The 27,335-nt window shown below is 40.8% G+C and overlaps 1 protein-coding gene across 3 annotated transcripts; it reads right to left on the bottom strand.

Annotated features, from left to right (window-relative positions):
* LOC131257857 (enhancer of mRNA-decapping protein 4-like) lies at nt 1-26,813 on the bottom strand. 3 transcript variants are annotated; one of them, XM_058258774.1, is made up of 12 exons: nt 25,975-26,813; nt 24,588-24,637; nt 24,361-24,517; nt 23,669-23,887; nt 10,737-10,865; nt 6,350-8,329; nt 3,928-4,284; nt 3,713-3,832; nt 2,931-3,101; nt 2,405-2,569; nt 2,116-2,259; nt 1-546 (listed from the first exon to the last, which is right to left on the bottom strand). In XM_058258774.1, exons 1-12 carry the CDS (start codon nt 26,278-26,280, stop codon nt 238-240), a joined length of 4,107 nt encoding a protein of 1,368 aa, XP_058114757.1. In that variant the 5' UTR covers nt 26,281-26,813; the 3' UTR covers nt 1-237. The 3 variants fall into 3 exon arrangements, with proteins under 3 accessions (XP_058114757.1, XP_058114758.1, XP_058114759.1); XM_058258775.1 differs by having other exon boundaries at nt 2,116-2,241; nt 25,975-26,812; XM_058258776.1 differs by lacking the exon at nt 24,361-24,517 and having other exon boundaries at nt 25,975-25,996.
* Between the last annotated feature and the right edge of the window lie 522 nt (nt 26,814-27,335).

Below are 27,335 nucleotides of genomic sequence, written 5' to 3' on the forward strand. Positions count from 1 at the left end.
TTTATGATAAGACAAGAGAGTGAGTTTGGATGAGGTAAGAACTATCTCCATCTCATTGGTGAGAGGAGTGAAAAACATGTGGGATCCATCGACTACTGGTTGCCCCACAGCTGGGCCACATGGGCCCATATCTAACATGAATAAAACCCAGCTTTCCTCAACCCCTCCTCTTCTTTACAAAGACACATACCCACTTCCTAGTTTTCTATACACAAACACAAATGAGAAAGAGCAATGTTATTTGTAGTTCATCAATACTGAATTGATTACATGCATGAGGAGGCGGATGCTGTTTGTTTCAGTTACTGTGGTGGTTGGGAGTGCCTTCTGGTAGTCCAATATCTGATAAACCTGTTCAAATATCGGCCGCCCATGCACTGTAATCATTGGGTCCACTGGATCTATAGCAGCAAGAATGTCTCTCATCCAATCTAGCTTCTTGGAGGTCTCATTTCCAATATTGCATGCTAGCTGCTGGAGAAGGGATAGCAGGACTCCTTGACTCAGAGGAAGAGGAAAAACTGCTAGTATCCCTTGCAAATCAACCTGAAGAATGAGCAGGATAGGTAGATACAGTTAGAATATTGATTTTTCTCCATGATAGGAGTTTTGAGAGGCAGTAACAATAGTAACACAAAAAATCCATCTCCAATGAAATCTTCCATCATCTGCCTATCTAAAAAATCCGGAGTTCTAATTTGGTTTTTCCAAAAAATAAAAATTTGCCAATCTTCTTAAAAATATGAAGCTTTAAATGTTTAGTCAATCATAAGAGTTTTTTTTTTTTTGAAGAATATGTATTTGAAAAGGGAGTTTTGCTAATAAGGCTTATGATTTATTCTGAAGAAAGTGAAGGAGAGTCTCAAATATGGAAGGCCCCTCATGGTTGGTAGAGTGAATTTCGATTGTTTGGGACTGGCGCGACCCACTATGTGGGTCCCCGGATGGCCTGCTACATAAAGATCGATAGGTTGTGCGTCCCGTAATATGATACTTGGATCAAAAGTTATGGCCGATTTATAGTTCACACTTTGAACGTCAATTTCTCCCATCTGGAATGAATTTCTTCGAACCAGATACACCAGTGGTCTAGTTATGTCATGCCCTATGTAGAATTAGGCCCGGATCTGACGGACTACTTCCGCTTCCATTTGGCATTCTTTTGGTCCAGACATGCTAAGAATGCAACTGTGCCATGTCTTACATCAAATGATTTTCTCCAATAGTATTTTCTAGCTGGGGCCAACTTATTGTAGAAGGTGATTCTGGAAATGATGTCCTTTGGCTTCCCATAACCAATTGGAGACTTGGTTGCTATCTATGATGTTTGAGGAGATTTACCATTTATAGGCCGAACAGGTGTGGTTGCCCCTAATGAAGACCATAGTTCTGAAACTCAGTGGATCGACTCAAAAGTCAGTTGAGGCCATTCGACTGGATTTCAAGCTGAGTCATTAAGAAACTCGATTCTAAGTGCAACTCAGTCTTGACCCAATGGCGCGCACTCGCTGAATTGCTGACTAAGGTTGACTCAATGCAACACAAAACAACTCAAACCGAGTTTCGAATGTGCGACCGCTGCAAGTGAGGAAAGCATAAGCTCCTCATCTGTTTATTTCAAATTTTTATATATTTTAACTATACATAACCATTTTAAGCATTTATAAAAACATCAGATATTATTAATTTAGCTATTAAATATTGAATAGAGTCAAGTAAAGACCCATCTAAGTCCTCATGTGGACTCAACTCATCTGGAAATCAAATAAGGTTGATTTCTTGGGTTTTCGAACTATGACAAGGACCACAAACAGGCACTTGGTAGCATGATAAAATTGCCAGGAGCCTACCACAGTATATTGAAAAAAAAAAAAAAAACTATTTATTCTGTATCCATGTGGTGTTGGAAACAAGGTATCAACAAACATGATACCATGCCAGCAGCACTCTAAACATAAATAAGGATCCTGGCTTTGTATGTGGAGATGCTATTGACTAGAAAGCCTGCAAATCACCTTGCTGGATGTTACCCAAATGAACTAACTCATCAATGAATCAGTGATCCAGTGGTGATTTGGTGCATGGTCCCTTAAATAGAATGACAATATTGCATACCTGAGAACATAACCAGGAAACAATGGTGATGTTGCTTCTTTGAAGGGCTGAAGTGAATGCTTCCTCATACTTATGTTCAGATATTAATCTTTCCAGCTCTTTCTTTGGATCCAAAGGTGCCTCAACCTGTTGCATAGTCATGGCCTGCACAAAATCAGCAATGCATAGCCTCCAAAACAGATAATATTCAATTATCCACTTACTTTCACCAAACGAAACACATTAAAGCATTCAAACAAATCACAAATAATGAAAAATGAGGAACACCAAGGTGATGAACTGGCTTTACCATGTCATGTTGCACACCTAAAGGTCCATCGTTTTGTTGTGTAGCCAATGGATTCGTCGTTTTCTGATTTGCTCCAGCTGCCATGAAAGCTAAGAGATTGCGCTGGCCATTGGCTAGTTCACCACTTAAGGTTTGGGTGATGGATGATGCAGAGCTCATTGCATCCTGCAATTTGAAAGCATGGTGAACGATAAAAGGTGAGTGAAGATGTATGCATACATGCATGCATGTGAAAAATAGACAGAACTGAACGAGCAAAGAGCCTCTTGTATTTGGCCATATACAAGCATACACGAAGGAAAAAATCCTGGGAGCGCAGATGCCATATGAAACATCCCGCTGAGCCCCAAACATCGAATTGTAGGTTAAGCTTATCCTATAAACATCTGTAGTGGATCCAGCCTCATGCAGAAAATATATATCACATCAAAGACAAAAGCACTGAGCTCCAGTTGTTAAGATGCAATTCTCTTTATATATATAAAAAAAAAGCCTATGCATTGAGAAAGGGAATTTAACATTGTACCCTCAGAGCAATTGCTAACGGAGAATGTGTGGATTCAAACTGCTGTTGTGCAGCAGTAGTGTGTTCAGCCATCCCCTTCTGAAATGTAGCATCAACTTGCTCAAACATTGCTTTGCATGCCTGCTCAAATGCAGGAATCACCGAAGATTCCAAGCTAGCCCTTAGTGCATCCTGCATGAATTTTTCAGATAGTGCTGATTAGTGGTAAAATTTTCATGGATGAAATGCACTTCCACACAAGGTATTTAATTATATTTGAGTTGGAGGTATTGTGCTGATTACTGTTAATTTCATGGACAAACGCACTTCCACATGATTCAATACTCAATCATGAAAATGGTGGGTCTTTTCTTTATTTTGTCCAACCCAGCCTGGTTACAGGTGGGATGGTATTCATCTTACAGCAAGCTAATCCACTAATATGGTGAGCATCATTAAGGGATGGCCTTGCCTCTCTCTCTCTCTCTCTCCTGATATGGTGGGCCCCATCAAAGGATGGGCCTCTTGAATGATCCCATCCAACAAAAATGAACAGTAACAAGTGAAAGTCAACATTTAACAAGGGCCAAATAGGTGGGATGGATAATCTGATGAAAGAAATTCTGCAGTGCCTCCTAACCACCATGGGCCCACCCTATGAACACTTTCAATTACCTGAAAGTGGACCCCACATTGACATTTTGTCAGGCTCAACAAAATTAAACTGGGAACTCTATATTTTTCAAAATCTCATGAATATTACTTGCATATTAGTTCATCTACAGTAATTTATTCATGCATACCTGAAAATCTTGCTTCCCAGATGTTTGGAATTGTACTTGAATTTGTCTGGCCACTGTCACTTCGAGTTTCGAGTTGAGTGAGTTCTCCAACTGATTCGCTGCCTTGTTTCCAACCCCTCTCTACAAAAGGATGTGTCAATCATACACTGATAATGTGGAATAATAATAATAATAAGACAGGCAAGATTGCTTGCACTTGATATACGTAAATTGACCTGAAATGAATCAGCAATAGCTGAAGAAACAGTGTTCTCCAAAATCGGGGTAATTGCGCGAGATACTGCTGGTCCTATTGCAGCAATTTCTTGCTTTAATGTCTTCTTGGACATGGCTGGCCACTTCGTGTTCATAGAGCCCGAGATCGAACTCACTATCTGCTTTATGCGATCGCGTTCTAACTTCTGTTTCTTGTTCTCCTCTTGGATGCATTCCCACAGAGCATCAGAGTTCGACTTCAGAGCTTTCTCCATGCTCTCGCTGAGGGCCGCCTCTATTCTGCTACCTTCTTTGTTAACAAGAACAGCCAGTAGAGCCGTCATTTGCTTCTGTATTTCCTTTTGAATGGTCATAAGCTGCAATGAGATGTTAGCACCCCAACATATGAAAAAGGTGAATTTTTGTAGATATTTCTTTGTAGTATATCAGAAGATTTCATAGTAAAAAAAAAAAAAAAAAAACTAGCACAAATTTCCACATGCTTCACAACAGAAAACTTGCTTTTAATCATCACAGAAATGAATCACTCATTCAGACCAAGAGAAATGGACAAAATCTACAAATCCCTGCAGGTCTACATACAAATTTTTTTTTCCTACAAATAGATTTTATGAGCTAATAGTAGTTTTTTTTTTTTTTCCATATGAAAATGATTTAATAATAGTTACCACAATTTCAGTCTTCAGGGAGAAGAAATTGGCAAGTGTGAGTAACATGCTTCCTCTTAATTCTCTGAAGTAGTTAGTTCATTATCCATATTAAATGCAGGTAAAAAAAATTTGCATGTTAATGTGCAAATATGGTAACATGATCTGGAAAGAATTGAGCAATGCGCACTTTTCATGGAAATGAAAAACCAAGCATAAAAAGACTAGACAATCTTAATCCTACTGAATAAAAGCATGCTATCCTTCTTTGTAGTGAAACAAAAAAGAATCCAGGGAGACCAGCATATTGGAAGTAGGTTGGAAAAATGGGTGAAAATAAAGAAGTGAAATCCTTAAGAATGGTCCGTTGAATTGGATACTCATAACATAGCTAGAACCATAATTCTTCAGATGGTGAAAGGGGAAATGTGACTCTGAGATAGAACCAACCAAACTGAAAATGGTCATAGTACTGGCTAAAGAGCCACCTATAGTTAGTGTTAGTGGGACCTTCTTGTTGAAGAAACTACTAATGAGGACTTCCTCTCACTCTCTAGATTTGAGTACATTTTCTGATTTGATACCACGTTCAATGTGATAAAAGACAACCTTTGTTGTTCTTTTTGTGTTCTTTCTTTCTTTGCTAGAGTCCTGCTCTTTAAGAGAACGAGTGATTTCCAAGCAAACTAGTATTTATTGAGATGATTATGCATGATTTTCTGTCTTTTGTTATGATATATTTGTTAGTGACTAGTAATTTTCTTTTATTGGAAGCATGTGAATGTTCTTTCCTAATGTTGTTCACCTTTTGTTTTATTTAATTTTTATTTCATGTTTAATTTTATTGATTTAATTAAAATCTTCACTTGTGTATGGAAATGTTCCTATGCCTAGATCTTTGGAGTTGTTGTGTGCCCGTGCTAGACGCTCGACACTTGGCCACATGGCTAGGTAACACTGACCATAGTGTGACAGCTACTTCCAAGAGTAGACATCGAAATCCTACTTAACCCACAAGAAAAATTGTTATGCAACATTTGTGGGGTGCAATTGAAGTGCCGTTTGGCTATGAATTGCCAGCAGGAGGATTTCCCACCAAAACAATAGGTATACTCTGATTCTCTTCTCTCATAACGTTTATATGTCTTGGATACTGTCATGGCTGTCTGTTTTATAGAGATTGGGATCATTTCTGTTTTGGGACTTTCCATCACTGCCAAAGAAACCGGTACAGGATAGAGAGGTGTTTTCATTCATTATGAGTAGAGATGGGGTGTTTCAACCGTCACGCGAGAGAGAGGGAGCCATTACGGGAGAAGGACATCAATGGCCATACATTCCAATAGTAAGTGAGAGATACAAGCCTATCATCAGATAGGCCCGAACTGTACATTCAGTGGCAAGCTACATGGGTGTGTTAAATGTGTCTTTGGAAAGCTAGTTGGACAGAGTAGAATTCATATGGCTACTCTCAAAAGTAGCTATCAGATTCTCCTAGCTACAAGATCCATCTAAGATATCAAATCCCAGTCATAATTCAAGAAGAAGAAGAAGCAGAAAATGGTCCAATGTAAGACATCCAAGGAATAAAGAAAGACAGTTTTTGTACACACCATGAAGTATTAAAACCTCAGTAGTTATGCTAGTTTCAAGAAATTTCCCGAACCTCAAAGAAAAACATGTAAGTTTGCTCTAGCTGACCACCGACAAGTTTAAAAGAAGATGCTATCTTGCACAAGGAAATTACTGAAAAACTGAAGCTTTAAACAATTACCTCTTTCACACTCTCCTGAAGTGCCAGAATTTGGGTAAAAATGGTCTCCATGGAAGGACTGCCGTTGCTGCTACCTGGTTCATTTGAAGATTCTGCAAATTTGAAAGGGCTAGTGGAACAGGAAGATGGACCTGCCACTTGAGAGGGATTTACTTTCCTTTTCCACATTTTTCCAGCTGATGAAGGTGACTGAGAAAATACAGTTGCCATACTCGATTTAGTATTAGGCACATCCTTACTTAAGTCCTGAATGCCTAGTTCACCAGCATTTGAAGGCCAGTCCAATAATTCAGCAACACCAACATCTTTGACCTGACAAGTTTCTTCTGGTTCATTTGAAGATTCTGCAAATTTGAAAGGGCTAGTGGAACAGGAAGATGGACCTGCCACTTGAGAGGGATTTACTTTCCTTTTCCACATTTTTCCAGCTGATGAAGGTGACTGAGAAAATACAGTTGCCATACTCGATTTAGTATTAGGCACATCCTTACTTAAGTCCTGAATGCCTAGTTCACCAGCATTTGAAGGCCAGTCCAATAATTCAGCAACACCAACATCTTTGACCTGACAAGTTTCTTCTGGTTCATTTGAAGATTCTGCAAATTTGAAAGGGCTAATGGAAGGGGAAGATGGACCTGCCACTTGAGAGGGATTTACTTTCTTTTTCCACACTTTTCCAGCTAATGAAGGTGACTGAGAAAATACAGTTGCCATACTCGATTTAGTATTAGGCACATCCTTACTCAAGTCCTGAATGCCTAGTTCACCAGCATTTGAAGGCCAGTCCGATAACTCAGCAACACCAACATCTTTAACCTGACAAGTTTCTTCCATGCCTGAAATTTCTGTAGACAATGAACAGCTTTCTTTGGCCATCTCAATCCCAAGATCCGATGCTTGGGTATAGAAGGATTTTTCTTTCTTCCCTGTGTGTAGAATATGCTTTTCTCTCTCAGAATCTAACTCCCGCTGCTGACCCACCTCTTTAACCTCCACTTCTCCACTCTTAATATCATTGCTTACAGCAATATCTTGAACCTTTTCTTCTCCCACTTTCGATCCCTGCCCAACAAGACTACTCTCAGAAGAAGAAACAACCTTCAATGGTATTTCACCCACTTTGAATGTGATTGGAGGATTTGGTACCATAGAAATATCATTTTTCCCAACTTCAATTCCATCCTTCACAGAGCTGTCATCTAAGGAAGGAACATCAGTCAACTTCATACAACCAACATCCACTCTCCTATCAACTGAATAATCAAGAACTGGTTGATCAACACAACGATTGCAAAGTGTGGGACCTGGCTCAAAGTTATTTGATGGGTTCCTAAAAGATAGTCTTCCTGACAGCCTCAGACTCTGAGGTGGCATAGCACTTGGTTTAGGTTCAAAACTTGAAGTAGCCAATTCAACTATGGGAAGTTCCAGGTTCCCCGAAAATACAGGATACTTAGCAGCAGCTGAACCACTTCCAACAGGCATCTCAGCTGGGACATTTCCGCAACATGGGTCTAATGCAGCAAAATCACTACCAGAAACCTTCTCAATTCCAGCATTCTTCAGTGGTGGTGGTAGGCACTTAGATAAATCCAAGGTATACTGTTGAATAGCCTGTGTCTGAATGCAGTAAACCTCAACATGTTTCCCATCTGGTGAATAGTCACTTCTTCCTGTTAGACTCAAAATAGGCATTGTGACAGTAAACTCAGTAATATAATCCATGCGTGTTGCTGTTGGATATCGCCCATATTCTACATGCACCGCATATATAGCATTTTTCTTGGCATTTGCATGTAAAAGAAGGCCTGAATCTGGCAACACCACTACGTGGTTGAAAAAAGCCTCTTCAGGTCGAGGTTCAGTGGAACTCTTCAAGTCCAAGGTCTGAATGCACTGCCATGATTTACAATCACTAGGCAATAACCACCCTTCTTTGCCTGCTGAGGCCCATACCTTCACTTCTTGATTCAGATGACCCTGCGAAAGGAATCAGAAAATACTTAGCACTCATTTACAAGGAAAATATATTCGTCCAAGCATTGAATAAGTAACGTTTCAAGTAGTAAAATTCTTTTCTTCAGCAGTAGAATACTGCCAGTCTTCAGAAACAAGGAAAAACAAATAGAAACACTTAATCCTCATAGAAATCAGAGTTCTGCATAGCCCACCTTGGCCATACATGATATAATAAACTGGCTTATGAATCTGTGAGTGGAACATTTGTATGCAATGATTTCCACCACTATGTCAAACAACCTCATTAGAGTTGTGCACCCTAAAAAGTCCATGTGGTGATCTTATCCAGTGATTTAAATATCAATAGTATTGGTTCATATATCAGCCGATACTATCTATATCGCATGTGGTCGATATGATATACAGTGTATAATTAAATTCCTATCTATCGCACAAAATATTGCAATGTATCTCCGATGCATCAAGAATATTGATACATTGCAATATTTTGCCACAAACTCCTCATAAAATTCCCTTGATATTGTCAATACAAGTGGTACATTGCAATATATGTCATGATAGATTACAATAAATTCTCCCACCAGAAATTTGGAAAAAAAAATCAGAAAAACTCACAAAAATCCATTTTCTCCCAAATTTGTTTTGGAGAATCTGTTTCATACTTGGATTATATGATTTATGAATTATGTGAACTCATTTTGGATTTAATTGCATCACTTATATCAGACAATCCTATAAAAAGCAAACTTGTTTTGTGCATACTTGCTTTTTGTGATCTTTTGAGTTCTGAGTTTGTTATCACGTCTCTTACAACATGTGATGAAGTTCTATTAAAAAAATTCCATCATTTCCCATTGCTTCCCTCAAATAGCAATACATTCCCCGATACATGTGATATTCCCCATGCAATCCTAATACGTTTCCATATCCCAAGGGCACGATACGTGCATTGATACTAATATTTAAATAATTGACCTTAACCATTGATTGATGCTCTTGTTCATAGATCATGATGATCATGGTCCTATGTGGACCTGTTATTAATCCCATGGTTAATATATAGGTCTATCTTAAACACATTTACATGGGTTAAAGGAGAGGGTTTCTTCTACTGTCCTTGGAAACTTGAGTTTGGGCACAACAGTCATTGGGCAAGGTTGTGTTCAATGTATCTCAGTACTTGTTAGTCCATGATTGCCTGGTTGGTTTTAGGACAAACCTATGGTATTCTTATGCTATCATCCTTGTGGGGGGACCGATGATGAGAGAGAGATGCCCTCATATGTCAAACCGCCTTGGGCTTCTTAACTAAAGAGAGAAAAAGAGAAATTCGAAAGAGTAGAAGTGAGAAAAATAACTCCTCCACATCCACACGTTCACACATGTGGGGGTCCACCCTTGGATGGCTCTCTGTGCTTCCTCAGCCCTACTCTTGGGTTGCATGTAGGCTCTCGATCTCCTCCTTATCTGTGACAGGTCTAGGAGAGAACCGTCTTGATTGAACATACAACATTGGCATGCTATACAGTTTTGGGTGGCAATGTGTACAGGTAATCCGAACCCTTGCTTTTGTTTTTATTATAGAAACTCAACAAATCAAGATAGGGATCTATAGAACTAATTTAATAACAAATCTGGACTTCTAAAAAATTTTAGATTTTGCTGCATTTCAAGAAAGAAAGAAAGAAAGAAAGGAAAAAAAAAAAAACTCTTAGAGGCTTGGCCCATGGATTTTTTTCGAGGGTCAGCTATATGGTTGGGGACACATGGGTCAGCCACCAAAGTTCCAAGTTGGTACAATGGACAAGTGTAGAGGTGTTTGTGGAGAGGATCATGTGGCTTAGTAAAATGCAATAAATCAACACACCCACATTACATGCAATTTTTTTTTTAAAAAAAAAAACAAAATAGCATCTTTCATGGTTCATACAATCAAAAGATCCTGTACAATAGTTTAAAAACTTCCAATACAAATACAAGCCCTTGTGCCATGGTTTAAAAACTATATTATAAAAATTAAATAAATAAAAACACTAGACCCAACATTCTCAACCCATCATGCCCAACCCGACTAGATTTCATCAAGGCTTGAGAAAAACCCCATCCGATCACAATCAAGGTATGAAGGAACAAACACCAGGACTTGGGTTGCAAACAATCCCGTACACCACATACTGTGGATATTGATAGTAATGTTGTTGGGGTGGGACATCTTTTTAATCCTTCGGCTCTTCTTTCTTGGGCTCCTTTTCTAAGAAAAGTTACATTTTTAAAGGATCTGAAGAATATTTACACCACAAACTATTTCCAAGAAACCCTAGAAATTAGGATTCAAAAGCAATGAAGAAACACAAATATGAAGGAAAATATATCATTTAAATGTCACAATTCAAGAAAGAGCTCATACCGCTGTTATAAGAACAATGTGGTCAGGGTGACAAGGTGCTATCAGGAAAGTAACTGAGTTAACAGGTTCGCCATTGTGTGGCCTCAGCGTTACAAGGGGCACTGCCTTCTCATCTGCCCAGATCTTTACCTATTGTGTAAAAAGAAGTTTCATAAACCAAAAAATGAAATTGATATTTCATGGGCTGGGGGAGCCAAGAAACAGAAACATCAACAAGCTTATTGCCTAAAGAAAGAGTAACACATGCATTCATATGAATTTACTGCACAAAAATTCCCTTTTTGACTCATGGAAGGCAATCATCTTCACAAAAACCTAGCTCAAATGTTTCCTATTTTGCATGCATTTGATTTTGTACACAATTGCAGTCTCAATAGTTATATAGGATTAGAGCCTAAGGATAGGAATCATAAACCCAAATGAGGCTGAAGACAATAGATAGGACATCTTAAGTGAAAGAAGCTTTGACAACAATGAAGACAAGAAAGGCCCTTGGACCAGATTTCAATAGAGGTTTTTGAAGTTCATGAGAGATGTTGATTTACTTTGGTTTACAAAATTGTTAAGCAAGGTTGTAAGATAAAAGAAAATGCAAGATAAATGGAGAAGTACCATAGCAGCAATGTATAAGAGTAAGTGAGAAATTTGAACTTATTGATCACACTATGAAACTTTTAAAGACAGTGATTGAGCAAAGATTAAGACATGAGATGAATGTACCAGAAAACCAGTTCGGATTTACACAAGGAACGACCATTAAGACTATTTTCCTATTTAGTTGATGGAGAAATATAAGGAAAGGAGAAAGATCCCTACGTGGTCTTTATTGACTAAAATAAAACATAAGATAGGGTCCTTGGAGAGTTAACCTGCTAGTGTTGGGAAAGAAAGTAGGCTCAAGAGGATATATCGATAAGGATATGCATGAGGAAGCAATAACTGTTAGACAGACTGAAATATGCCTTGTATAGCTAGCATACCTTGTATAGTTGGTTTCCATAGGTAGAGGATTCTGATTATATTTCTTTCTTTGTATAGATGCTGTAATCTCTATATATTCAACCCCTTTGGGTTGTCTTAAATATATAAAAGCTTTCAGCTCCTCTCGTTTTACATGGTATCAAAGCTTCACTGATCCAAATCCGGCATCACCTGTCAGATCCGACCACCCCTGCGTCTTCCGGCCACCCCTGCTGCGTCGTCCGACCATCCCTCTGCTCATCCAGCGCCCTCTGTTGCTCGTCCCGCGCCCCTTGTTGCAGATCCGACCACTCCTTGCTCGTCCGACCACCCCCTGTTGCAGATCCGACCACCCCCTGCTCGTCCGACCGTCCCCTGTTGAAGATCCGACCACCCCCTGCTCGTCCAACCACCCCTTCTCGTCCGATCGCCCCTCTGCTCGTCCAGCGTCCCCCGGTCACCTATATTGCTCGTACTCTTCGAGTTCCAGCAACCTCATCCAGATCTGTTGCTCCCATCCAGATCTGTTGAAGATCTGTTGAAAATCTGTTGCTGTTGCTCCCATCCAGATCTGTTGTTGTTGCTGTTGCGTCGCCAAATCTCGATTATCCCGATCCAACGCCAGATCTCGCTTATCCAGATCCAGATCCACTATTGCTGTTGCGATTCCGCCAGATCCAGATCTACATTTTCCAGATCCAGAGCTCCTGTTGCTGTTCCTATTCCGCCAAATCCAGACACTACTACCCCTTGGGTATCTCCTGCTGTACAGTACACCTAAAAAAAAATAAAATTTCTTCTACTGCAACTCTTTGTGTGCTTTATATTAATTCCGATCAATGGACAATAACTTATCACGTACAGAGGCCCCAAGGTGTAGTTTTGATGGTACTAACTATTCACTATGGGCCATCCATTTTCAGAACTTCCTCAAGAGTCATGGTCTGTGGGGACTAATTGATGGATCTGTTACTTTTCCCACTTCCACGGATGCCGATAAATTGGCTAATTGGGAAATGAACAATGGACGGATTATTACCTGGATTCTCGATTCGGTCGATCGGTCCATTGCTGTTGGCCTCACACCTCATCGCACGGCTAAGGCAATGTGGGTGCATCTTCAGACAATTTATCAACAAAGTAATGCGGCCCGGTCATATCGTCTGGAACAGGATCTCGTTAACCTCAGGGTGACGACAGTATTCAATCATTTTACTCTAAAATTGTCACAATTTGGACTGAGATGGCCTTGATGGATCCAATATTTCCTAATGACTTTAGGATTTTCCAAACTATGCGCGAGAGTGCGCAAGTTCGCTAATTTCTTATGAAACTGCATCCGAAATTCGAGCATTGTCGGGCTGCTCTCTTGAACCATAGCCCTACTCCTTCATTGAATTCGGTTATTAATGATCTATTGGCTAAGGAACAACGACTAAAAGTTCTATCACTTCCTTCCTCAACTCCGGGATCATCTGATATGGTGCTTGTTGTGTCCACCACTACACCAACACGTGGCTCCTCTCCTTTAACTTGTCGCGGCTGCAGCAAGGTGGGTCATGTTGTTGCTCAATGCAAAGAATGGTGCGCCTATTGTCGACGAACTGGTCATGGTATTCAAGACTGCCGTACACGTGCATATGCATCTTATTCCGGCCGTGGACATGGTGGTTGTGGTTGTGGCCGTGGTCGTGCTCTTTCTACTACTGCTGCCACTATTTCTTTCGAGCCGACTGTTAGTGATTTTACATCTACTATTTTTGCTGAAGGTCTTTTATCTCCGTTGACTCCTGCGATGCTCCAGCAAATCGTTCAGGCCCTTTCTGCTGCCGGTATGTCAGGTATATCCCCATCTTCTATATGGTTCTTCGATTCGGGTGCTTCCAATCATATGACCGGTGCTGTATCCCATCTTCGTGACATTCATCCCTACACTGGCAATCAGGCTATTTCTACTGCGGATGGCACTAGACTACCTATTCAGGCTGTTGGATCATTGACTTTCTCTCCTTCTGCTCATCGCCAGTTCACCCTTCGTGATGTGTTTCATGTCCCAAACCTCTCCTCCAATTTAATTTCAGTTGGTCAACTCACATCAAATAACTGCTTAGTCATATTTCTTCCCAACTGTTGTTTTGTACAGGATCTGGCGACGGGGAAGGTACTTGGGAGGGGTAGGCGGCATGGTCGTCTGTACGTGCTGGATTTTGATCCATCTGTCACTCCGGCTCGTTGTTTCTTTTCTCCTTCTTCATCAGATATTTCTTCGGCAAATAAATTGTGGAAACTATGGCACTTTCGCCTGGGTCATCCACATTCCTATCGGTTGCTTTAGTTAATTTCGTCTGGCATGTTAGGGAATATTTCTTTTAATAAAAATGATTTGGATTATTCTTGTTGTTCCTGTTGTCTTTCAAAAAGTAAGTGTGTTCCATTTTCCCTAAGTACTACAAAATCATCTTCAATGTTTGAACTTGTGCATACGGATGTCTGGAGTCCTTCACCAATTATGTCTCTCTCTGGGTTACGATACTATGTCATATTCATTGATGATTTCACACGTTACACTTGGATTTACTTTCTGCAATCGAAGTCACAGGTTTTTGAAAAATTCAAGTTATTTCATTCTATGGTAGAGACTCAATTTCAGGTTTCAGTTCAAACTCTCCGCTCTGACTCAGGGGGGGAATATCTCTCAACAGATTTTCGTACATTTCTTCAAGGGCATGGAATTATTCATCAAACCACCTGTTCTGATACTCCACAACAGAACGGGGTGGCTGAAAGAAAAAATCGTCATATTGTTGAAACTGCCAACACCCTGGTGACAGCTTTGAGTGTTCCTCGTTCTTTCTGGGCTGAAGCAATGTTACATTCCGTCTACTTGATTAACCGGATGCCAACCAAAGTTCTGAACAGTAAATCTCCTTACTCTGTTCTCACTGGCTTACCTCCTGCATATTCCACATTTCGTGTTTTTGGTTGTATCTGTTATGTTCACCTTGCTTCACGTGAATGTAACAAACTATCTCCAAAATCAGTCAAATGTATGTATTTGGGATTTGGGGAAACTCAGAAGGGTTTTCGATGTTATGATCCGGTTTCTCGTCGTGTTCGGGTTTCACGACATGTTGTTTTTCTTGAGCACATTGCTTTTCATTCATCTCTTCCTCCTCCACACACTCCAAACTCTCCTGGTCTAACTGCCTTTCCAGAAATTCCGTTTGCCTCAAGTACTTCCCCTCGTCTATTGCAAGTTTACTCACGTCGACCACGTACAGATCCACCACCTATTACTCAACCCGAACGTACTGTACCTGTTGCAGATCCCGAACTTACCTCGATACGTCATTCCGCTCGTGAACATCGAGCGCCTGATCGGTTGATATGCTCTATGTCTGCCATGAATGCTACTCTGGATATTGTTTCTATTCCTACTTCATACTCTCAGGCAGCCACTCATAATTGTTGGAAGAAGGCTATGGCAGAAGAACTTGCAACATTGGATGATAATCATACGTGGGACATTGTCACTCGACCTACTGACTAACAGCTAATTGGTAGCAAATGGATTTATTCTGTCAAGCTCAAGTCTGATGGATCATTGGATCGATACAAGGCTCGACTTATCGCTCAGGGATACAAACAGGAATACGGAATTGATTATGATGAGACTTTCGCTCCCGTGGCCAAGATGAAAACTGTTCGTACTCTTCTGCCTATATCTTCTGTTCGCTCATGGCCACTCACTCAGATGGATGTGAAAAATGCCTTTCTTCATGGAGATCTTCAAGAAACCGTATATTTGAAACCTCCTCCTGACTGGTAGTGATGCTACTGGCATCTCGGCTTTAAAGGAAGTTCTGCAATCCTCCTTCAAGATGAAAGACCTCGGCCATCTCACATACTTTCTTGGGCTTGAAATTTCACGTTTTAAACGTGAGATCCTGGTCAGCCAGCGTAAATATGCCAAGGATCTTCTCGCTTTGGCATCATTGACAGATCAGAAAACAGTTCAGACTCCCTTAGAACTTAACATTCATTATGGCCGCGACGATGGTGATCTACTTGCACAGCCCGACTTATACCGCCGTTTGGTTGGGAGTCTGGTTTACTTAATTATGACTCACCCTGATATTGCCTACGCTGTCCAAGTCGTCAGTCAGTTTGTTTCTGCTCCTCCGACTCTTCATATGACTGCGGTGTTACGCATCATACGGTACCTACGTGGAACTCTAGATCGATTACTGTTCTTCTCCTCCACGGCAACTCTGGACCTTCGTGCTTATTTGGATGCTAATTGGGCTGGTTGCACTCTCACACGAAGATCTACCACTGGCTACTGTGTTTTTCTCGGCACTTCTCTCATCTCTTGGAAGTTTAAGAAGCAGGCTACTGTTTTCAAATCAAGCACAGAAGCCGATTATCGGGCGATGTCTGCTGCATGTAGTGAGCTTGTTTGGTTACGTGGACTTCTTTTCGACTTGGGCATTCCTGTACAGAATCCTACTCCACTCCATGTTGATAATCTCAGTGCCATTCAGATTGCCTCTAACCCGGTTTTTCATGAACGGACGAAGCATATTGAAGTTGACTGTCACTTTATCCGTGAGAAATTTCAGTCTGGGCTCATTTCTCTACCACATGTTGCATCCCATGATCAAATTGCAGATATTCTCACCAAGTCCCTAACTTCTGCACGTTACTCATTTCTCGTTGGCAAATTACTACTTGTCGATGACCCGCATTAGTTTGAGGGGGGATGTTAGACAGACTGAAATATGCCTTGTATAGCTAGCATAACTTGTATAGTTGGTTTCCATAGGTAGAGGATTCTGATTTTATTTCTTTTCTTGTATAAATATTGTAATCTCTATATATTCAACCCCTTTGGGTTGTCTCAAATATATAAAAGCTTTCAGCTCCTCTCGGTTTACAATAACAAATATGAGGACTAGTGGAGAGATAAATGACTTCCAAATTATTGTAGGCTTGCACTAGAGCTTGACATTGAACCCCTATCTTTTTTCATCGGTTATGTATGAGTTAATGGGGCATTTATTAGAAGAGGTAATGTGGTGTATTCTGCTTGCAGACATAGTTTTGATTGATGAGACTAGAGAGCACAAAGCTAGGATTATGGAGGGATGCTTTAGAATCTAAAGGTTTTAAAATTAGCTAAACTAAAACAGAGTAGATACGACTGTAATTATAGTAACAACAATAGGAGTGGAATGAGGAATTAGTTAAGATTTTTGACCAAGAAGTACTCCAAAATGACCATTTCGATATCCTAGTCAATAATTCATGGGAGCAGTTAGCAGAGAGATTGAGCAAGATGTTGCTCATAGAATTAGACCCAGTTGGATGAAGTGGAGATATGCCTTCAGAGTTCAATGTGATTGCCACATACCAATCAAACTGAAAGGGAAATTTTATGCAATAGTTATAAGACCAATCATGCTTTATGTAACAAAATGTTGGGCTGCAAAAGGACAACATGTTCATAGGATGAGCATGGCTGAAATGAAGATTTTGAAATGGATGACTGGTAAGACAAGTATGGATAGAATTAGAAATTAATGCATTCAAGGTAACTTAGGAGTAGCACATTACGTTAGAAGATTATGGAAAGTACACTGGTTTGGCCACGTGCAAACGAGACCAAGAACTATACCAGTTAGAAGGGGTGAGTTGGTTCAAGTTGAAGGCTCTAAAAGGGCAGGAGAAAGGCCCTTAAAGATGACTTTGATTAGTTGGGGACTGCTGAGGAAGAAGTCAGAGGGATTCCTAAACCCAACCAACTATGCGAATGGCAGGAAGCAATGTCTTCCCCTTAAAGGGGGTCTTTCAATGGCTAATCCCCCAAGTCGCTAGAAGCTTAACATCAGTAGGAGTTCAATGGATAATCCCAAGGTTTAGGGGATCGTAGGAGTGCTAAAAGAATAGCAAGAGTCAACTAAGGTTTTTCTTTCTGGGCTAGTCACTGTTAAATCATCAAATGGGGTCGACTTTTAGGGATCAAAATAGGTTTGGAGAGACTTGGATTCAAGTGGGTGGGTGCCTAATAGTGGAAGTGGATTCTCACAATCTCACTGCTTGTGTTTCTGGGAAAGGTTACCCTCCTTGGGATCCTACTTTTATTTTCAATAGTTGAAGGATGTATGCTTTCCCACTGGATATTACTTTTCATCATATTCCTAGAGCCAAATTGTATTTCTGACTCTCTTGATAAGGTGTATAAGATGTTAGACAGATTGAAATATACCTTGTATAGCTAGCATACCTTATATAGTTGGTTTTCCATAGGTAGATGATTCTGATTTTATTTCTTTCCTTGTATAGATGCTGTAATCTCTATATATTCAACCCCTTTGGGTTGTCTCAAATACACAAAAGCTTTCAGCTCCTCTCGGTTTACATGGTATTAGAGCTTCACTGATCCAAATCCGGCACCACCTGTCAGATCCGACCACCCCTGCATTGTCTGGTCACCCCTGTTGCGTCGTCCGATCATCCCTCTGCTCGTCCAGCGCCATTTGCTGCTAGTCTCGCGCCCCTGTTGCAGATCTGACTACCCCCTGCTCTTCCGACCGCCCCTGTTGCAGATTCGGCTACTCCTTGCTTGTCCGACCACCCTCTGCGCATCAGACCTCCCCTGTTGAAGATCCGACCACCCCCTGCGCGTCCGACCGTCTCCTGTTGAAGATCCGACCACCCGTCCGACCACCACTTCTCGTCCATTCGCCCCTCTGCTCGTCCAGCGCCGCCCGGTCACCTCTATTGCTCGTTCTCTTCGAGTTCCAACAACCTCATCCAGATCTGTTGCTGTTGCTGCTGCGTCGCCGGATCTACATTTTCCAGATCCAGAGGTCCTGTTGCTGTTCCTATTCCGCCAAGATCCAGATACTACTACCCGTTGGGTATCTCCTGCTGTACGGTACACCTAAAACATTCTTCTGCTGCAACTCTGTGTGTTTTATATTAATTTCGATCAATGGACAAGAACTCATCACGTACAGAGGCCCCAAGGTGTAGTTTTGATGGTACCAACTATTCACTATGGGCCATCCATTTTCAGAACTTCCTGAAGGGTCGTGGTTTGTGGGGACTAATTGATGGATCTGTTACTATTCTCACTTCCACGGATGCCGATAAATTGGCTGATTGGGAAATCAACAATGGACGGATTATTACCTGGATTCTCGATTCGGTCGATCGATCCATTGCTGTTGGCCTCACACCTCATCGCACGGCTAAGGCAATGTGGGAGCATCTTCAGACAATTTATCAACAAAGTAATGCGGCCCAGTCATATCGTCTTGAACAGGATCTCGTTAACCTTACTCAGGGTGACGACAGTATTCAATCATTTTATTCTAAAATTGTCACAATTTAGACTGAGATGGCCTTGATGGATCCAATATTTCCTAATGACTTTAGGATTTTCCAAACTATGCGCGAGAGTGCGCAAGTTCGCCAATTTCTTATGAAACTGCATCCAGAATTCGAGCATTGTCGAGCTGCTCTCTTGAACCGTAGCCCTACTCCTTCATTGAATTCGGTTATTAATGATCTATTGGCTGAGGAACAACGACTGAAAGTTCTATCACCTCCTTCCTCGACTCCGGGATCATCTGATATGGTGCTTGTTGTGTCCACCACTACACCAACACGTGGCTCCTCTCTTTTAACCTGTCGCGGCTGCAACAAGGTGGGTCATATTGTCGCTCAATGCAAAGAATGGTGCGCTTATTGTCGATGAACTGCTCATGGTATTCAAGACTGCCGTACATGTGCATATGCATCTTCTTCCGTCCGTGGACGTGGTGGTCGTGGTCGTGGCCGTGGTCGTGTTCTTTCTGCTACTGCTGCCACTATTTCTTTCGAGCCGACTGTTACTGATTCTACATCTACTGTTTCTGCTGAAGGTCTTTCATCTCCGTTGACTCCTGCGATGCTCCAACAAATCGTTCAGGCCCTTTCTGCGGCCGGTATGTCAGGTATATCCCCATCTTCTACATGGTTCTTCGATTCGCGTGCTTCCAATCATATGACCGGTGCTGTATCCCATCTTCGTGACATTCGTCCCTACACCGGCAATCAGGCTATTTCTACTGCGGATGGCACTAGACTACCTATTCAGTCTGTTGGATCATTGACTTTCTCTCCTTCTGCTCATCGCCAGTTCACCCTTCGTAATGTGTTTCATGTCCCAAACCTCTCCTTCAATTTAATTTCAGTTGGTCAACTCACATCAAATAATTGCTTAGTCATATTTTTTCCCAACTGTTGTTTTGTATAAGATCTGGCGACGGGGAAGGTACTTGGGAGGGGTAGGCGGCATGGTCGTCTGTACGTTCTGGATTTTGATCCATCTGTCACTCCGGCTCGTTGTTTCTTTTCTCCTTCTTCATCAAATATTTCTTCAGCAAATAAATTGTGGAAACTATGGCACTTTCGCCTAGGTCATCCACATTCCGATCGGTTACTTCCGTTAATTTCGTCTGGCATGTTATGGAATATTTCTCTTAATAAAAATGATTTGGATTATTCTTGTTGTTCCTGTTGTCTTTCAAAAAGTAAGTGTGTTCCATTTTCCCTAAGTACTACAAAATCATCTTCTATGTTTGAACTTGTGCATACGAATGTCTGGGGTCCTTCACCAATTATGTCTCTCTCTGGGTTACGATACTATGTTATATTCATTGATGATTTCAAATGTTACACTTGGATTTACTTTCTGCAATCGAAGTCACAGGTTTTTGAAAAATTCAAGTTATTTCACTCTATGGTAGAGACTCAATTTCGGGTTTCAGTTCAAACTCTCCGCTCTGACTCAGGGGGGGAATATCTCTCAACAGATTTTTGTACATTTCTTCAAGGGCATGGAATTATTCATCAAACCACCTGTTCTGATACTCCACAACAGAACGGGGTGGTTGAAAGAAAAAATCGTCATATTGTTGAAACTGCCAACATCCTGATGACAGCTATGAGTGTTCCTCGTTCTTTCTGGGCTGAAGCAATGTTACATTCCGTCTACTTGATTAACCGGATGCCAACCAAAGTTCTGAGCAGTAAATCTCCTTACTCTATTCTCACTGGCTTACCTCCTGCATATTCCACATTTCGTGTTTTTGGTTGTATCTGTTATGTTCACCTGGCTTCACGTGAATGTAACAAACTATCTCCAAAATCAGTCAAATGTATGTACTTGGGATTTGGGGAAACTCAGAAGGGTTTTCGATGTTATGATCCGATTTCTTGTCGTGTTCGGGTTTCACGACATGTTGTTTTTCTTGAGCACATTGCTTTTCATTCATCTCTTCCTCCTCCACACACTCCAAACTCTCCTGGTCTAACTGCCTTTCCAGAAATTCCGTTTGCCTCAAGTACTCTCTCTCGTCCGTTGCAGGTTTACTCACGTCGACCACGTATAGATCCACCACCTATTACTCAACCCGAACCTACTGTACCTGTTGCAGATCCCGAACCTACCTCGATACGTCGTTCCGCTCGTGAACATCGAGCGCCTGATCGCTTGATATGCTCTATGTCTGCCATGAATGCTACTCTGGATACCGTTTCTATTCCTACTTCATACTCTCAGGCAGCCACTCATGATTGTTGGAAGAAGGCTATGGCAGAAGAACTTGCAGCATTGGAAGATAATCATACGTGGGACATTGTCACTCGACCTGCTGACCAACAGCTAACTGGTAGCAAATGGATTTATTCGGTCAAACTCAAGTCTGATGGATCATTGGATCGATACAAGGCTCAACTTGTCGCTCAGGGATACAAACAGGAATACGGAATTGATTATGATGAGACTTTCGCTCCCGTGGCCAAGATGAAAACTGTTCGTACTCTTCTGGCTATATCTTCTGTTCGCTCATGGCCACTCGCTCAGATGGATGTGAAAAATGCCTTTCTTCTTGGAGATCTTCAAGAAACCGTGTATTTGAAACCTCCTCCTGGCTCCTTAATCCCTGACAATAAGGTATGTCGCCTAAAGAAAGCCTTATACGGCCTCAAACAGGCACCTCGGGCATGGTTCCAACGCTTTCACGATGTTGTTACGGGTGCTGGCTTTACTCAAAGTGGTCATGACCCATCCTTATTTTTGCGCATCACTGCTCACAGAATTGTCATTGTTCTGGTCTATGTTGACGACCTCCTACTGACTAGTAGCGATACTGCTGGCATCTCGGCTTTAAAGGAAGTTCTGCAATCCTCCTTTAAGATGAAAGACCTCGGCCATCTCACATACTTTCTTGGGCTTGAAATTTCACGTTCTAAACGTGGGATCCTGGTCAGCCAGCGTAAATATGCCAAGGATCTTCTCGCTTTGGCATCATTGACAGATAAAAAAACAGTTCAGACTCCCTTAGAACTTAACATTCATTATGGCCGCGACGATGGTGATCTACTTGCACAGCTCGACTTATACCGTCGTTTGGTTGGGAGTCTGGTTTACTTAACTATGATTCGCCCTGATATTGCCTATGCTGTCCAAGTCGTCAGTCAGTTTGTTTCTGCTCCTCGGACTCTTCATATGACTGCGGTGTTACGCATCATACGATACCTACGTGGAACTCTAGATCGATCACTGTTCTTCTCCTCCACGGCGACTCTGGACCTTCGTGCTTATTCGGATGCTGATTGGGCTGGTTGCGCTCTCACACGAAGATCTACCACTGGCTACTGTGTTTTTCTCGGCACTTCTCTCATCTCTTAGAAGTGTAAGAAGCAGGCCACTGTTTCCAAATCAAGAACAGAAGCCGAATATCGAGCGATGTCTGCTGTGTGTAGTGAGCTTGTTTGGTTACGTGGACTTCTTTCCGACTTGGGCATTCCTGTGCAGAATCCTACTCCACTCCATGTTGATAATCTCAGTGCCATTCAGATTGCCTCTAACCCGGTTTTTCATGAACGGACGAAGCATATTTAAGTTGATTGTCACTTTATCCATGAGAAATTTCAGTCTGGGCTCATTTCTCTATCACATGTTGCATCCCATGATCAGATTGCAGACATTTTCACCAAGTCCCTAACTTCTGCACGTCACTCATTTCTCGTTGGCAAATTATTACTTGTCGATGACCCGCATTAGTTTGAGGGGGGATGTTAGATAGACTGAATATACCTTGTATAGCTAGCATACCTTATATAGTTGGTTTTCCATAGGTAGATGATTCTGATTTTATTTCTTTCCTTATATAGATGCTGTAATCTCTATATATTCAACCCCTTTGGGTTGTCTCAAATACACAAAAGCTTTCAGCTCCTCTCGGTTTACATAAGAAATGCTCAAATTTTCTTTCTACACTGTATAAGGGACTCTTAACCATTGTCTATATATATATATATATCTTTGTCATCTTTCTCCCTGTGGTCTTTTCTTAATAATTGTTTTTCTAATGATAATCACACACACTCACTCAAGCATGGATACACACAAATGCCCATACTTACACACAAAATATGGCAAGAACAGATTTCTCCTCAAGCATAATTAGCAGATTACTTTTTCCCTTTCTCCTTCAAGCTATGAGAAACAGATAAGCAGCCCAATCAAGTAGTAGTCTTTCTATAAGATCAAGAAGAAATATTCATGTCCTGAATCGACCATTTCCAGTGGTTATTGGTTCAAACAAGAAAAGCTGATAATAAAGAAGAAAAAATCACATAAGGGACAAAATATAAGATGCCATTAACATCCAAATCACATATTTCAATAACATGCCCAGGACAATGTATTTAACAACAGAAATTCAGGGGATCTCGGAAAGGTAATATAATCGTCCTCAAAAGCACAAACAGAAGCGAAAGAAGCCCTCCAGTGCAAACTGTGTGATGCATAGCTCAATATGTTCTAAATTGATTCTAAGAATTCTTTCTCTTCAACACGGAACTGACATTGCAAGTACCAAGAGCAGGAAAACAGTTGCAGAAAAAATACAAACCATGCCATCTGTTGATGCAGATACTAGGCGAGTAATCATCCAATGACACATCGACAAGTCAGTCACTTCCCCCTCATGTTTACCAACAAGTTGGATTCCATCAATCAGCTTCTCAACAGGGCACTTGATAGGTTTCTCTGCCGTAAACACTTCATCTTTCCCCACTTTTGTTATATCAATTTTCAAAATACGATTTCCAATCGTAACAACCAAAATTTCCTGAAAATTAAAATTTCCAGGTACATATAATTAAGAGATTTTCCTAAGATAGTCTACAACTAGCACACTAAAAAGAAAAGAAAACAAAAGAAAGATAGAAAGAAACTATCACTATCACCTGAATAAATCACATTGGTTCAAGCTATGATACCAGAAAACTTGCATATGCACAACATACCAATATCATACCATATCGATCATCGATATTTGTACCGGATATGCAAGGATACCTGTAAGATACAGGTTAACAATTTCCTGTTGTATTAGTTTTGGTATTTCCGAAGTACAGAACTATCAATTTTATGATTGTAATGAAGTATCAGATGAGATACACATCCCCATCAGTGTCATTGGTTTTCAGAAATGAGGAGTGCATCTCAGCTCCCTGTATCTGGGTATCATAGGTCCCAAGCTTCCCAAAGAAACATTCAGCATATAAAAATTATCTAGTGTCATAGCAAATGCATCATTACTTGAGTGATAGGGTGCCAACATATGTGTGGATGAAATGATTCCCCATCTCCCACCATATGAATGGCGACAACGACTTTTCCAGTTATCAGTTGCTTATCATTCTCATCAGGACCTTCATTAATCTTCCACACAAAGATCCTTCCATCTATGCTTGAACTGAAAAGCGCAAGAAAATTTCCGATAAAAACCAGATTAAGTAAATGAGTAAGTACAAACAAAGAAATACCTGGCCAAAAGGTGAACATCCTCACTGAAGAAAGCCATGTCAGTGACACTCTGATAGAAACAACAATCAATTCAAACAAAGTGAAAATCAAATATCCAAAAATATAATCATTTTGAGAATAGCAGCTCAGCTTGAGTACAGCTATCAACATGAAGCTGTCTGATAAACCCAGCCCATTTTCTTCCAGGCCTGAACCTGATCCCTGCCCACAGGCATCAGAACCATAAGTTGAGATTTCATTCTATCATCATTATTAGATCATCCTAAAATGTTTTCACAAGAAATTCGTAACTGGGTCAAATTTCATTTAGCAAAATCAGCATCTTCACAAAACAAGGCTGCTGCCTTATAAGCCTAACAGCCCGAGTGCCTAAGCATGTCTGAATCTATGAAGCTTGTGATACATAAAAATAGGAAACACACCATATATCTTGTTGGATAACTTCAATTTATGAGTAAAATCAGTACATATGCTATATCCATGACTCGTCCATGGCATATTAATGCAGGGGCATTTTCACACTGGGCTTGAGTAGGATGGCCCGTGGGATGGAGGGGCGCACTCGGGGTGGGCGGCCCGTGTGAGGCGGGCCCCACCCATGTGAGGCAGGTGGTTTGTGTGAAGCGGAACCCAAGTGAAGTGGGGCCCACAAGGGGAGTCCCCCCCGTGGGTTCGGCTGAGGTCCTAACCCATGGGATGTACATGTGGGGCCTGGGCTATGAGATAAAGGAATTGATTCACCATGCTCTATCAGTTCAATTCGAGCTTTTAGAGCAAGCGGTTAATTGTCCTGCATCACATATGCATGCCATATCTAGGTTTCACAAGTGCAAACGTGAATATTTAACATCTATGTGACACAATTCAAATTTACTTCAGCTTGAAACACAAAAATAAAAATAAAAATAAAACTGATGCAACTAAATATCAATACGTCATGAAGGTTAGCAAGGCCAGATTTAGGCAAGACTTTAATGTTTTACATATTGGGTCACAGGTTTTTCATATTATTTATATGTAGGTCAATACACCAATACTCAGTACTTCCATAATATGAAATTTCAACTTTATTTTAAGCTGTTTTTATTATATTCAAATGTGATGTGCAATGCTTCCACATAGTTTGAGCCTGCATTTTTTACGAGTAGACCCAGATACCATTTATCCAGAGCATTTATCTGGTGGAGCCCACCCCACCATGGACTAAAATCTGCCCCAAACTCATTAAGTGCCCCAGTTGATAACTGATACAACAAAATCCAACCATGAAATCTGACAGAGTTTACAGAAATGAAAAACTAATCCGAAAAACGACATCATTTACATAATTCGATCCATGTATAACAGAATTTTACAAAATTCAAATAAGAAAAGCAAGAACCCAACCTGAGTATGACCTTTAAGCAAAGATATCCGTCCAGTGTTTATATTCAGCACCCGAATCGCACCCGGCTTCAGTCCGTAGCAAATATAAGTCCGGTTCACCGCAATCTTCCGTCCAAGAACTAATCCAGGATCCAACTCATGTAGCTCGATCGCCATGGCCTCGAGCTGTGGCTGCAGCTCCCCAGGCAATCCCACATTGACATCGTACGTGACCCGGTCACCGACCAGTTGCCGCCCCTTTGGCAGCTGCACCGACGCTGATGGGAGCATTGCAGTCTCAGCTGTTGCTACACTCGTTTCACTCATGACTGAATCAACAAAAACTTCTTTTTGAATTCTGGATTGAGAGAACTCCAATACATCTACCTCTTATAGAAAGCTTGCCTTCTTGATAACTTGATGAAAATGCTTAGCTTCTTCGACTTTTCTTTCCCATCTTACTTTAACCACTCCTTGCATTCTCTCTTTCTTCACTCCTTCCTTTATTCTGCACAACAATTACAGAAGAAAAAAGAAAAACAATTAGCACCTTTGCATTTCTTGGATTGTTTCCCAATTCCTTTGTAGGGAGCCAAAGAAAACAGAGAAATTTAATTAGTGTACTGCTTTTGACTTAATTCGATTATGATAAGAAGATTTCTTTGGAATTGAATAGTAGCTTTCTTGGCCTTCATTACCAGTTTCTTGTGAAGATAATGGAATTTCTGAGTGATATGATATCTTATTTTTATGAAATCTATATACTTATATACTTGTAGGAGGAAATATAAAAGAGAGTAGAATGTTTCTTTTCCGTAGCAGTAATGGTATCTATGAAAAGAACAAGTTTCCTTTTCCTCTTCTTTGATTGCTTTTCCTTTTCCCTCTTTCTCAATTTTGCTTTTGTTTAAGTGATTCCTTATACAAAATGTGCCTGACATGGCACACAAGTTCCTTTGGGCTTTTTTATATTGACATGATAGTTTTTTTAATTTGTGGACCACTTATTTTAAAGTTAGGATTATTACAACAACATGTGGAGACGATAAGGGAGCTGGAAATTGGAGGAAAATGATGAGGGCTACATATAAAGAGGAGATGTCGGTGTAACATATATAGTCATATGCACAATCATAGACTGATCCATCAAAAATCATGTTCGGGTTTGCTGTTGTTTAATCTAAACCATTGGATGTATTCCACATACCATCATTGGACTATTCATCAATTTTCAACCCAATCCGATATTAAATCAGAGGTTAAATCCAACCTAAAACAAGTGAGATCTCACTCAGTCAAGTTTAAGACATCTCCACCATCCAAACCGTGCAATGTCCGCATAAAACCGGTCGATAGGCCATCTCATATATGCCCCATTTGGA

Source organism: Magnolia sinica, chromosome 10 (assembly GCF_029962835.1).
Source record: "Magnolia sinica isolate HGM2019 chromosome 10, MsV1, whole genome shotgun sequence".
Lineage (NCBI taxonomy): Eukaryota > Viridiplantae > Streptophyta > Magnoliopsida > Magnoliales > Magnoliaceae > Magnolia > Magnolia sinica.

Bases quoted from the DNA above. Each gene is read 5' to 3' on its own strand.
- LOC131257857 (XM_058258774.1), bottom strand. From the start codon at position 26,280: ATGAGTGAAACGAGTGTAGCAACAGCTGAGACTGCAATGCTCCCATCA. The intron at 24,518-24,587 runs GTATTTCTTTGT...TGCGCTTTTCAG, and splicing joins GATGTTCACCTTTTGGCCAG to TTCAAGCATAGATGGAAGGA. The intron at 3,102-3,712 runs GTATGCATGAAT...AAATTCATGCAG, and splicing joins CTGGGAAGCAAGATTTTCAG to GATGCACTAAGGGCTAGCTT.